Below are 13475 nucleotides of genomic sequence, written 5' to 3' on the forward strand. Positions count from 1 at the left end.
TTATACCCGCTCTGACATCAGCTCTTTCCTATTCTAGGGTTACTTTGAGGATTAGATGAGATAATGGTATGAGGTGCTTGAAAAACTTTTTTCTAAAGTCCTCTAAAATGTTCAGGACTGCCACTTTATTATGTAGTTTTCATTTTTCTGAAAAAGAGTATTTCAGTTTTTATGTTCATTTGTTTAATAAATCCTCTGCCTTGTTTTTTCAGGGACTCCTCCTTTTTGCTCAGTGGCAGTAACTTCTTGTATAACAGCACATCACTGAGTGTAATGCCTGGCTTCTCCCTGGGATGAACTGATTCCCACTGGAGGTGATCAGCCAGCTTTGGGGACAAGGGGCTGGCCGTGTCTCTTCTGCCACCAACACCTGCTTTGGGGAAGGGATCCATGGGTATTAGGAGGGTGTCCACTTCCATTTGTTGGGATTTAGTCAGAAAGCTAGTAAAAAGTAATTATTTGGGAAAACAGTCCCCATCACTGTATACTTAAACTTTATATAGCTCTTTCCTTCCAGCAATGAGATGGTAAAGAGCTACCTAATTACCTGGCAGTTATAGTGGAAAAACTAACAGACATTTCTGAAAATAATTGTGTAATCCCGGAAAATCAAGTAACCCTTTAGGGAGTCTTTATAAAAGCCTTTGGGTAGGTCTGATGTATTTTAAATGCCTGAATTCACTATTTCTGTTCTATAATTTCTAGAGAATTAAAGTCCTTTAACTTAAAAATCATTTGACAATTATCTTTCTCATGCTAAAATAAAATTCTTAGGGAAAAAAAATTTTTTTTGCATTATGCAGGTATTTTGAAAAACAGTTTGAACTGTCAGAACAAACGAAATTACCCATGTTTCTTCATTGTCGGAACTCACATGCTGAATTTTTGGGTGAGCTAAAGCTAATATCATGTAAGAATTTGCAGAAATCACGCTATTTGCTAAAAGTTGTTTCTGTTTTAAATTCACAGACATAATGAGAAGAAATAGAGATCGGTGTGTAGGTGGAGTGGTGAGTATAGAAATTACTTTTAATAAATGATTCACAAAAGCGCCTTGGTTATTAAGGGTGGCCACTATAAAGTAATGTAGATGTCAGCAGTAAAGTTACTAAGGTTCTGCTCTCTCTTAAATTAATTGAGGGCATGTAAATTTACTGTTGACTCTATGGACCAGATAAGGTATAAATATAAACCATACTGTTTTAGTTGCATTTACTTTGTTCAGAGTCCAAGAATGAGTACAGAATTCTGTTCACAAGAAAATCCCATGAATTCAGTTCTACACCTTGTAATAGTCTGCGTGATCTTTTTCTTGGCTTCTTCCCTCAGCCATTCTTCAGTGTTTTTCCGTTTAAATTTTGAGCAAAATATAAATTTAATAATATTTTAAAATATTTTAGTACTGTTTTCAGCTTTGCATTAATTTCTTGTAACTGTATTTGTTTGTTATTGTCACTCTGATTAGAGACATTCTCATTTCTGTAGTTTGCATCTGTGAGCTGTGGTCATTCAGTTCCATAAATATTATCTTACACTTAGCTCGGATATCCATAGCAGTGATTTTCTGTTTTGAATCATAGACTCCTTTGAAAATTGCCCCAAGAGAAATGCTCATCTGTACAATTTTCACACAGAATTTTAGGGGAGACTCACCGATCTCTAGCAAAGCTGTTATCCAGGTGTATGAAATCCCATAGTTATACTGTGCCAGAGAAGGAGGTGGAGCTGGCAAGGAGTGCATACTGTATGCCCACGTTGCATTGCTTTGATAGTTTTGTGTATATTTTCTCAAGATTTTAGCCTCTGCTTCCTAGTTCATACTACTAGTGATATGCACGTTTTCTGCACTGCTCTGGTGTTATCATCCTGCATTTTCATCGGTCCTTTCAGTCAGTCAGTTCACTCAACTCAGTTGTGTCCAGGACTGCAGCACGCCAGGCATTCCTGTCCATCACCAACTCCCAGAGCTTGCTCAGATTCATGTCCATTGAGTTGGTGATGCCATCCAGCCATCTCATCCTCTGTTGTCCCCTTCTCCTGCCTTCAGTCTTTCCCAGCATCAGGGTCTTTTCCAGTGAGTCAGTTCTTTGCATCAGGTGGCCAAAGTATTGGAGTTTCAGCTTCAACATCAGTCCTCCCAGTGAATATTCAGGACTGATTTCCTTTAGGATTGACTAGTTTGATCTCCTTGCAGTCCATGGGATTCTCAAGAGTGTTCTCCAGCACCATGCTTCAGCGCTCAGTTTTCTTTATGATCCAAATTTCACATCCATACACAACTATTGGAAAAATGATAGCTTTGACTAGTTGGACCTTTGTCGACAAAGTAATGTGTCTGTTTTTTAATATGCTGTCTATGTTTGTCATAGCTTTTCTTCCAAGTGCAAGCGTCTTTTAATTTCATGGCTGCAGTCACCATCTGCAGTGATTTTGGAGCCAAAAAAAATAAAGTCTGTCATTTTTTCCACTGTTTCCCCATCTATTTGCCATGAAGTGATGGGACCGGATGGTGTGATCTTAGTTTTTGAAAGTTGAGTTTTAAACCAGCTTTTTCACTCTCTGCTTTCACTTTCATCAAGAGGCTCTTTAGTTCTTCACTTTCTGCCATAAGGGTGGTGTCATCTGCATATCTGAGATTATTGATATTTCTCCCGGCAATCTTGATTCCAGTTGTGTTACATCCAGCCTGGCATTTTGCATGATGTACTCTCCACGTATGTTAAATAAGCAGGGTGACAGTATACAGCCTTGACGTACTCCTTTCCCAATTTGGAACTAGTCTGTTGTTCTATGTTCAGTTCTAACTGTTGCTTCTTGAACTGCATACAGATTTCTCAGGAGGCAGGTAAGGTGGTCTGGTATTCCCATCTCTTTAAGAATTTTCCACAGTCTGTCGTGATCCACAAAGTCAGAGGCTTTGCTGTAGTCAATAAAGCAGATGTTTTCTGGAACTCTTGCTTTTTCTGTGATTCAGCAGATATTGGCAATTTGATCTCTGCTTCCTCTGCCTTTTCTCAATCCAGCTTGAACACCTGGAAATTCTTGTTTCACGTATTGCTGAAGCCTGGCTTGGAGAATTTTGAGCGTTATTTTGCCAGCGTGTGAGATGAGTGCAATCATGAGGTAGTTTGAGCATTCTTTGGCATTGCCTTTCTTCAGGATTGGAATGAAAACTGACCATTTCCAGTCCTGTGGCACCGCTTTTTCCAAATTTGCTGGCATATTGAGTGCAGTACTTTCACAGCATCATCTTTTAGGATTTGAAATACCTCAGCTGCAATTCCATCACCTCCACTAGCTCTGTTCATAGTGATGCTTCCTAAGGCCCACTTGACTTTGGACTCTAGAATGTCTGGCTCTACATGAGTGATCACACTGTTGTGGTTATCTGAGTCATTAAGATCTTTTCTCTATAGTTCTTCTGTGTATTCTTGCCACCTCTTCTTAATATCTTCTGCTTCTGTTAGATCCATACAGTTTTTTGTCATTTATTGTGCCCATTTTTGCATAAAATGTTCCCCTGGTATCTGATTTTCTTGAAGAGATCTCTAGTCTTTGCCATTCTATTGTTTTGCTCTGTTTCTTTGCACTGATCATGTAGGAAGGCTTTATCGTCTCTCCTTGCTATTTGGAACTCTGCATTCAGATGGGTATATCTTTCCTTTTCTTCTTTGCTTTTTGCCTTCTCTTCTTAGCTATTTGTAAGGCCTCCTCAGCTATTTGTAAGACTTCCATTTTGCCTTTTTGCATTCCTTTTTCTTGGAGATGGTCTTGATCACTGTCTCCTGTACAGTGTCACAAACCTCCGTCCATAGTTCTTTAGGCACTCTATCAGATTGAATCCCTTGAATCTATTTGTGACTTCCACTGTATAATCATAAGGGATTTGATTTAGGTCATACCTGAATGGTCTAGTGGTTTTCCCTACTTTCTTCAGTTAAGTCTGAATTTGGCAATAAGGAGTTCATGATCTGAGCCACAGTCAGCTCCTGGTCTTGTTTTTTCTGACTGTATTGAGCGTCTCCATCTTCGGCTGCAAAGAATATAATCAGTCTGATTTTGGTGTTGACCATCTGGTGATGTCCATGTGTAGTCATCTCTTGTGTTGTTGGAAAAGGGTGTCTGCTATGACCCATGTGTTCTCTTGGCAAAACTGTTAGCTTTTGCCCTGCTTCATTTTGTACTCCGAGGCCAAACTTGCTTGTTACTCCAGATATCTCTTCAGTTCCTACTTTTGCATTCCAGTCCCCTGTAATGAAAAGGATATCTTTTTTTGATGTTAGTTCTAGAAGGTCTTGTAGGTCTTCATGGAACCATTTAACTTCAGCTTCTTCAGCATTAGTGGTTGGAGCATAGACTTGGATTACTATGGTATTGAATGGTTTGCCTTGGAAACGAATAGAGATCATTCTTTCGAGATTGCATCCAAGTGCAGCATTTCGGACTCTTTTGTTGACTGTGAGGGCTACTCCATTTCCTCTAAGGGATTCTTGCCCACAGTAGTAGATATAATGGGTCATTAGTTCACTGATTCCTAAAATGTCGATGTTCCACTCTTGCCATCTCCTGTACTTTATACAGATGGCATCATCATCTGTACTTTCACTGATGCTATAATTTGTCCTTTAGAAGCTGTCCTTGGGAATTGAGGCTTTCATTAATGCCCTTAAGATTATTAATGTCACTTAACAACCTTCAGGCTCTACTTTTCAGACCATTTTATTTATAAATAGAATTTATTTGGATGATTTCATAATATAGTTGGATACCCAGGTGGTACAGTGGTAAAGAATCTGCCTGCAATGCAGGAGACATGGATTTGATCCTGGGTCAGGAAGATCCCTTGGAGAAGGAAATGGCAACCCACTCTGGTATTCTTTCCTGGGAAATCCCATGGACAGAGGAGCCTGGTAGACTACAGTCCGTGGGGTCATAAAAGAGTCAGACACAACTTAGTGACTAAACAGCAACAATAATACAGTAGACCTTTGAACAGTGTGGTGGTGGTTAGGGGCACTGACCCTGTGTGCACTGGATATCCATGTATAACTTACAGTCAGGCCTGTGTATGCACATTGCCCTCATGGTTCTGCATCTGCAGATTAAACCAACAAAGGATCATGTAGTACTGTAGTATTTACTGTTGAAAAAAACCAGATGTAATTGGACCTTCTCAGTTCAGGCCTGTGTTGTTAAAGGGTCAGCTGTAGTTTAAAAAAATTAACGGCAACAACAATTCCAACCTGTTTGACCTTTATTAAAAAAATTTCCAAATAAAGAACTAATTTTCTACAATGGTTTATGAGGGTTGTATCTCAAATTATCTTGGTGCTATCAGAAGCTCTGTTTGTTTCTAGTCAGCTGGAAATGCTGAGAGGTAGAACCAACCCTTTTGAACAGCTGTATTGTTTTCTTTATTTTTGAGAAACACATTATCCACAGTGTGTTCAGATTCTAGATTCTGTATTAACATGACATCACTTGTTCAGTGTTTAGAGGAGTCATTTCATATATTGTTTTGATTACACAAATAACAAATATGTCAAAAGTGTGAAACTTTTTGCTTTAACCCCTTTATTTTTGAAGGAGAAAAAGACCATCTTAATCCATTTTGCTTGCTGAGCTGATACAGACTATGTAACAATTTACAATTTAATGATGTTCTTACAGTCTTTATAGATCTTAAAGTTTGTCTCTTAATTCTCTTAGGGAAAAAAGTATCCTCTAACAGAAAAGTGAACATCTAAAATTTTAAATAGTTGTGTACATGTCCCCTGTTCCTTATGCCTTGCCTAGAATGTGGCTCCCTCTAGTCCCCTTCCTAGAGGTACAGAGACCTCAGCACAGCCACAGACAAATTTTAGGCAACCTTCTCCTCCTTTCCTCAGCACATTGGAGACGACAGGTTATAATTGTGCAGTTTGATTTGAAACTGAAAACTGTAGTGGCCACCTTTGAAATCCCATGTTCTAAATATCCATATTGCATTTATATTTTTATTTAGAAAGCCTTATTAAGGTTATTTAGAATTTTAAAGAAAAAGTATTATAATAAAATTGTACCTTCATGTCCTTAGGTGCATTCATTTGATGGTACCAAGGAAGCAGCAGCTGCTTTGATGGACTTGGGTCTCTATATAGGGTTTAATGGTTGGTAGGTCCTTAAGTGCTTTTTTTTTTAACTTTTATATTAAGCAGATTCCTTAAATTGTGTTATAGTGAAATACTGATAAAGATTTAAATGTTTTATTAAAACTTGTGTGTTGGATTGATCTTGGTCTGTGCATTTTAGTAATAAATGTAAGAAATTAAATAGTATGTTACTATTCCAAATTAAAGATCAAAAATTAAAAACTGCTGTCCTGTGTTCCAGTGATGGAAGACAATTTTCTGCTGAGGTCAGCAGCTAGCTTTCTCTAGCAATGCAGTTTATTTTCGGATCATTTTATCCCTTTGAAACATGTATGTGTTCCCAGTGTTGCATATACATATACATAAGTGATATCCATCTATGAGGGAAAGGTCACACTATGACAGTCGTCTTCCGTCTCTGTAGGCCAAGAAACGGAGGCAAAGAGAAGTTAGGATACAGGTGTAAAGTTACTCAGTGTGAGAACTTTATGCTCTTCCTCACTTGGTGACCTTCCTGCTTTTATACGCACTTAAACCTCAGGCACCCAGTCCAGTCCACTAGCATGCTGGGTCCCTGGGCTCAATTTCTTCCAAATGAGTTTAATTTGGAGAGTTTTTACCAGTGTCTTTTCTCAGGATATCAGTGTAGCTCAGTAAATAAATTGCGAAATAGTAAGACTTCCTTCCGCTCTTCAGTGTTTTAGTTCATTATTTTTATTTTTTTTTACTAAATTCCATTTTTGAGAATAGAAACATGAAATTATTTGCTCTAGAATTAAGACCTAAGTAAATGTCCTAGATGCTTCTTCTATATTTTAATCAATGATTTAATTAATCTTATAGTACATTACAGGTGGCTCAGTAGTAGAGAATCCTGCTGCTAAGCAGGAGGTAAGGGTTTGATCCCTGGGTCAGAAAGATGCCCTTGAGAAGGGAGTGGCAACCCATTCCAGTATTCTTGCCAGAAAAATCCCATGGACAGAGGAGCCTGGCAGGCTACAGTCCATGGTGTCACAGGGTCAGACACAACAGCAGCAGCAGCACCCTTAAATGAAATTGTGGGTCAGCATGCCCAGTTCTGGCCCGTCCCACAAGGAGCTTCCAGGAACAATCTCCATTCAGAGAGCTGGCAGTAAGATAGTCCTATTTACACAAGAGCAGAGGAAACCCAGCATGGGCAACCCAGGCTTCCTTATACATAACCAGGGGACCATCAGATAAATGAGGTGAACCAGCAGAAAGAAAGAGACCTAGATAAACAGAAAAATTAACATTAGAGGAAACTATTTAGGGAAAGGCACTTTAAAAGAGATCCTATAAAGATTTGAGATGTTGCATCAAAAAAATATGAACAGAATGCTACAGGAAAAATATAAAAGTAAGAGCTTCTTAAAGATTAAAAAAACTTTAAAACTTCTTTAATTTTTGAAAAAGATTAAAAATTAATAGCACCACTGGAGGAAGCTAGGGAATCTACACACTTAAAAGATTTTTTTATTTGCCTCTACCACTGAGTACCTAGTAAACAGAAATTTTCTCTTTGTACAGGTATTCTAGCTAATAAATGACAGGCTGATGGAATTATAGTATCATCATTTTGCAACTCCTTATGAACTAATCAGTCTAGGCATTGGACATCCACATCTGACTTAAAGGACAACTAGATATTATGTGCTTCTGGACAGAAAATCATACATACTACCGCCTATGAAAATCTTGCAAAAAAAATAAAATTCAACTTGAATCCGATCAAGATTCTGGATTGCACTTTAGAGCTCCTTGAAGAAATGCAGAGGATGCAGGACCCTGCTAAAAGACAATGCACAGATGAAATCAGGACGGGGAGATTTTCAGGGCAAATAACTGGATGTCTTCAACATATTTTATGGGGATAAAAGAGATGCAGGAGAACTTAATAGGTTAAGAAATTTAGAACACTGATGACCAGCTGTAATATTTGTCCCTCATTTGAACCCTAGGTCAAACAAAAGGAGTAGGTATGACAATTTGAATACTGGATTTTCTTAGACGTAACAGTATTGTTTTTTAAAAAGTCCTTATGCTTAGAGATGTGTTAAAATGTTGAATCCATACTACATTTGGACTTTCCTTATTAGTAGGGATAAGTGGATGCACAAGATCAATCAGGAATTGATAATTGATGGGGCTGGATAATAAGTACAGGCGGAGAGTTCTATATATTCTAGTTGTGTATCTATTTGAAACTCCATAGTTATAACAGGTCTTGAAATAAAAAGTGCAACATACAGTATTTGTCATCATCACATTATATAGCAAACCTTCCCAAAACTCATTGGCATATTACATTAAACTTTAACACTCATGGGTCTGAATCAGGTGAGGTTTAATTGATAATGTGAGCTCTCTGCCACAGGGTACATGTTGGGTTCAGATCTTCACCCTGTGCTTTCATTCCGGACGCCTAGGCACCTAGGTAACAGCTACTTAGTGCATACTAATCTCAGAAGATCCTGAGTGCCACTGTAAATCACAAAAGTGCATTCCAAGCCTCTGGCCGTATGATCCCGTTGGTCAAAGCAAGTCTTGAGGTCATGGCCAGATTCAGGTTCCTTCTTCCTACTAAGAAATCATGGCAAAGGTCCAGATACATAATTCTGTCAGAGAGAGAATTGGGACCAATATCCTGTCTCAGAGTCAGAAAATGAAAATTAACCCCCCCCACAGAAAAAGAGGTATGAAAGAAGCAGGGCCTAGGAGACCAATTCAGGAGTCCTAAACTTAACTAAAGAAAGCCCCACAAGGAAGAGAGAAAATGAAAGAGGAAATGTTTTTCCATATTTTCCCTGAGTTAGGCATGGGGGAAAATCTCAATCAGAAGGTTCCAACTGCCTAAATGGATGAAAAAGTTTCATGCCCGAACACATTATCAAGTTTCAGAATGTCTAGAGTAATGGAAGATCGTACAAGTTTCCCGATTTGGGGGGGTGAGGAATGAGGGGTGCAGTGCAAAATCTTTAAAAGATTAACATAGACTGTTATAGAAAGTTACAGAAAGTTATTGGATAATCAACTGATAAAAAATTTCATCCCTCCCCTGCCCCCCCACCCCAAAAAAGAGTTCATCCCCCAAAGTCAGATCTGCCTGGAACAGATCTTAATCTGGATTCTATAAGGACAGGATGTGCAAACACTTTTCTAAAGTACACTTCCATTGCAGCCAACCAAAGTTTTCCTTCAGGATTTTGGGTTAGGTTTGTAATCTGTTTTAGACAAGTTTATAGTCTGAGTGAACTCTGGGAGTTGGTGATGAACAGGGAGGCCTGGTGTGCTGTAATTCATGGGGTCATAAAGAGTTGGACATGACTGAGTGACTGAACTGAACTGATAGTATGAAAAAGTTGTTATTCATTAAATACACTTATATATGAGTAACTTTTCTTTTTAAAGCTCACTGAAAACTGAAGCTAATTTAGAAGTTCTAAAGTCAATACCTAGTGAAAAATTAATGATTGAGACTGGTAAGTATGCTTTTAGAACTTAATTTTCATATTAAACCATACCCCCAAGAGTTAGAGAAAAGTAATAACAAATATTTTATTTTGAAAAGCATGCTCAAACCTCAACAGTTGTCAGAAAGTCTTTGGGGAGTTGTAATGGAAAAATATTCATGCAAGCGATTTTTTCAATTTAGAAGCTTGACTAAGCCTAAGCATTTAAAAATGAAATGTGAGATTATGTGGTAACTAAGGAGGTATTTTATTAAACAAGAATGAGTTCAAAAACTATTTGAGTTTTTTTTATACAATGGCTTAATTGTACAATACTTTTAAAGTAATTCGAACATTTAAACCAAATTGGGTTTAAGAATTTTAGAAATTAATCTGTTGCCTCAAAATACAAAGTTCAGAGCTAAAAATTCTGTCTATAGCCTGAACTTGAGGTTCTTCTTATACACATGCAGTTTTTAAATAAAGTCAAGACAGTCATTCTGAAGAAATCAGGAATATTTCCTTAGGGAAGTTATGAAAATTATTAATGGTTGTAAAATGTGTATTTTAATTCTTTATTAGAGAGTTGGGTAAGTAAATAATCCCAGTATTCAAAGCACAGTTGGGGACTTCCCTTGGCAGTCCAGTGGTTTAAGACTCCATGCTTCCAATGCAGGGGGCATGGGTTTGATCCCTGGTCAGGGAACTAAGATCCTGCATGTCACATTGTGCAGCCAAAAAAAAAAAAAAAGCCACTGTTTTACATTCAGTGGAGGCAAAAAAAGTTTTAACTTAAAAGTTTTCATGTTACTACTGTATTTTGTTTTAGCTTTAGATCATTTTTTTTTAAGCATATTGTTAGTGGGGGAAAAGAGGACTAAAGGTTTTAAAAGAATTTGTACAGTTCAAGATTTTATCTTGTACTTTTCTTAAAGCTGTTTTCTGTTGCCTTTTACCATTTAAGCTGAATCATGGCTTATATAATAGTTTGATAATATTCACTAAAAAACATATAATTTAAAAAGGTAAATATCTTTGAGAATCTTTCTTTGCTTACCTTTAGATGCACCTTGGTGTGGAGTCAAAAGTACACATGCTGGATCAAAATATATAAAAACTTTATTTCCTACCAAAAAAAAGTGGGAAAACGGGCACTGTTTGAAAGACAGAAATGAACCCTGCCACATAATGTAAGTATCTTGTTTTCATGGCCTTCAGAATATTAAAGTCAATCACCAATATTGTTTACAAAATGAATTCAAGGGACAGAATTAAAGTTGGGTGAAATCCAAATGAAGTTATCAAAGACCATTTTAATGCAGTGACTTGGAGGAATTTGTATCAGCTTGTTTTTTTTTTAATACCCTCTCAACCCAAAGTGGTTTTATTATAGCAGTAAGAACTTTAAGTGATTCTGGTCATTTGTCATTTTGTAGGGAGGGGGAAAGCTCTTAAAGCTGTCCATAGATAGAATCACCTTACCTGGCTTAAGTTCAGTTATCTTGCAGGTTTCCTGCTGATGGTTATACAATCTTAGCAGGAAACCCAAATGATTTCACAGCTTGAATAAACCTAAGAAATAACACTGTTCTTTAAGCCTCTGAAAGTGAAAGCGAAAGTGAAGTTGCTCGGTTGCATCCGACTGTTTGCGACTCCATGGACTGTAGCCTATCAGGCTCCTCCATCCATGGGCTTTTCCAGGCAAAAGTGCTGGAGTGGGGTGCCATTTCTTTCTCCAGGGATCTTCCCAACCCAGGAATCAAACCCAGGCCTCCAACATTGCAGGCAGACGCTTTACTGTCTGAGCCACCAGGGAAGCCCTGAACAAAAGGATAAATCATAGAAAGGATTTCCTTTTTCCAACTGAAAAAAAAAGTACAGAACTTTATAGAATTTTATTTCCTTGGGAAAATAAACATTTGCAAACTGAAAAATATTAGACTACATTTCAGACACCCTTTAGATTGTAAATTCCATGAAATACATTCTGGAGCTCTTGTCAAGTATCAGGGGAGATACAGGTTACTGAGGCCACATGAAAGAATGAAGACCGTTCCCATCCTCACCCAACCAGATAAGTAGGTACACTGTGCCAGGCACTTTGGGTAAGGCATTAAACAAGTCTGACAAAGATCCTCCTGGAACAAACAAGCAGACAGTAAGTATAATCGAAGACAGCAGTGCTGTTATAGGGGTAGGAACATACACAGGACAGAGCAGCTGCCTGCCCTGTGGGGAAATAGAGTGCTTAACTCAAGTGGCATTTCACCTGTTCACTAAGCTGGACTTCGAGTTAGACCAGACCGAGATAAACACACACCTTGAGCAAAGGCAGGCTGGGAGGAGCTGGGAACTGTGACCACAGTGTGGCAGAAAGTAGGATGCTCAGTAAGTGATAGGGAGGATAGGCCAGAGAGTGTGGCCCGTGTGCCACCATCTGTGGTTTAGGTTTTACCAGGACCCAGAGGATTTTAAGCAGGAAAGCTATTGAACTGGTATCAATCAATGCGTGTGGAGAAAAGACTGGAAGGGAGACTGGTGGCAGGAATCATACTGATTTCTCAGTATTATGTATTAATTTCCAATTCCAAGTAGTTAATAGAAGAAAACTCTGTAATTTGCTAAGAAAACTGGGTCTTTAGTGTCACTTTAAATGGTAATAGATTTGCTTTTACCATACTTTGTCAGATAAAAATTTCATAGTCACTTCATTTCGTATATGTTAAAGCATTTGTCACTATTATAGAACTTAAAAGTTCCAGTTAATCTCTAATCTCTGTCTCTGATTCCTCTAGGTGTTCATATTTTAAAAACCCATAAAGGGAAACAAAAAGCTTAAGACAAAGAATATTTAAATGTTTAATTCAACTGAATTTTCTAATTCACGCATAAGAAATATTCTGTCTACATGCAATACTGCTAGAAAACACTCCCGATAATTACCATCGTTCTAGGCAAAGAAAGTGGAAGACTGGCACCTTTCTGTTGCGGGGCAAAACCTACAGGAAGAGAAAGCGCCCCTCTCCCCACCCCCCACCCCCTGGTAACCACACACTTCCAAGTAACACGTTCTTAACTTCCTCTGCTGTCACTGTGCTGGTGATGATGCGGCAGTTCGTTGCTGCCCTTGACAACTAGTTCTCTAAGCAATGGCTTTCAAACTGACTGCTGTCCCCACAATACCACACTGTGTGACTTGGTACATATTTGCATATATAAATATAACCTGAACAAAAAATGGAACTCTATCCCTTGCAAATGTACTTTTAATTTTTTAAAAGTTCATCATGACCCACTAATGTGTAATGAGCCCCAATTTAAAAGGACTCTTCATTTCCACTGGCCAGTTCCACAACTGTGGGACACATAATATGGGCTGGCTTTATAATTTACTTGAACCTGGTTCCTGGCTCTAGTTAATGCAAGATTGTCCCAGAAATTTATCTCTAATTGCTTTGTTTTAAATATCCTAGCAGGTAAACTTTCCTGTGAACACTGCTGAAAACTTTAATATATACTGTTGTTAGGCTTTTTATGCTAAAGATGCTAAAACAGTGTCTTTTCATTTATGTGGAAAAAGATAAATATCTTGAAAACAGAGTATGTACTTAGAAGTTTAACCATCTATTTTTGTTTTGTTTTAGTCAAATACTGGAGATAATGTCAGCAGTAAGAGATGAAGATCCACTGGAACTAGCCAATACACTATATAACAACACTATTAAAGTATTTTTTCCTGATACGTAATTGATAGGTATCTCCTATTTTCCCACCATGTATATAAAATTTCATGATTCAATAAAGGAATTCGCTGGAAGTTGTCTAAAGAGGTATCATATCACTGCATACCACCCATGAAGTCAGATCAGAATTT

At 37.9% G+C, this 13475-nt stretch overlaps 1 protein-coding gene across 3 annotated transcripts in view; it reads left to right on the plus strand.

Annotated features, from left to right (window-relative positions):
* TATDN1 (TatD DNase domain containing 1) overlaps positions 1–13371 on the plus strand; it is a 30776-nt gene extending 17405 nt beyond the window's left edge. For 2 of the 3 annotated variants that reach the window (XM_052651714.1, XM_052651715.1), the window contains 6 exons: positions 804–889; positions 970–1010; positions 6077–6153; positions 9561–9631; positions 10665–10791; positions 13246–13371. In XM_052651714.1, the coding sequence (XP_052507674.1) occupies positions 804–889; positions 970–1010; positions 6077–6153; positions 9561–9631; positions 10665–10791; positions 13246–13348 (505 nt within the window). In that variant the 3' untranslated portion in view covers positions 13349–13371. Of the gene's footprint in view, positions 1–803; positions 890–969; positions 1011–6076; positions 6154–7679; positions 7815–9560; positions 9632–10664; positions 10792–13245 lie in introns of those variants that run through there. The other variant, XM_052651716.1, reaches the window with a different exon arrangement.
* Positions 13372–13475: the final 104 nt, after the last annotated feature.

Source organism: Budorcas taxicolor, chromosome 14 (assembly GCF_023091745.1).
Source record: "Budorcas taxicolor isolate Tak-1 chromosome 14, Takin1.1, whole genome shotgun sequence".
In the NCBI taxonomy this organism is placed as follows: Eukaryota; Metazoa; Chordata; class Mammalia; order Artiodactyla; family Bovidae; genus Budorcas; species Budorcas taxicolor.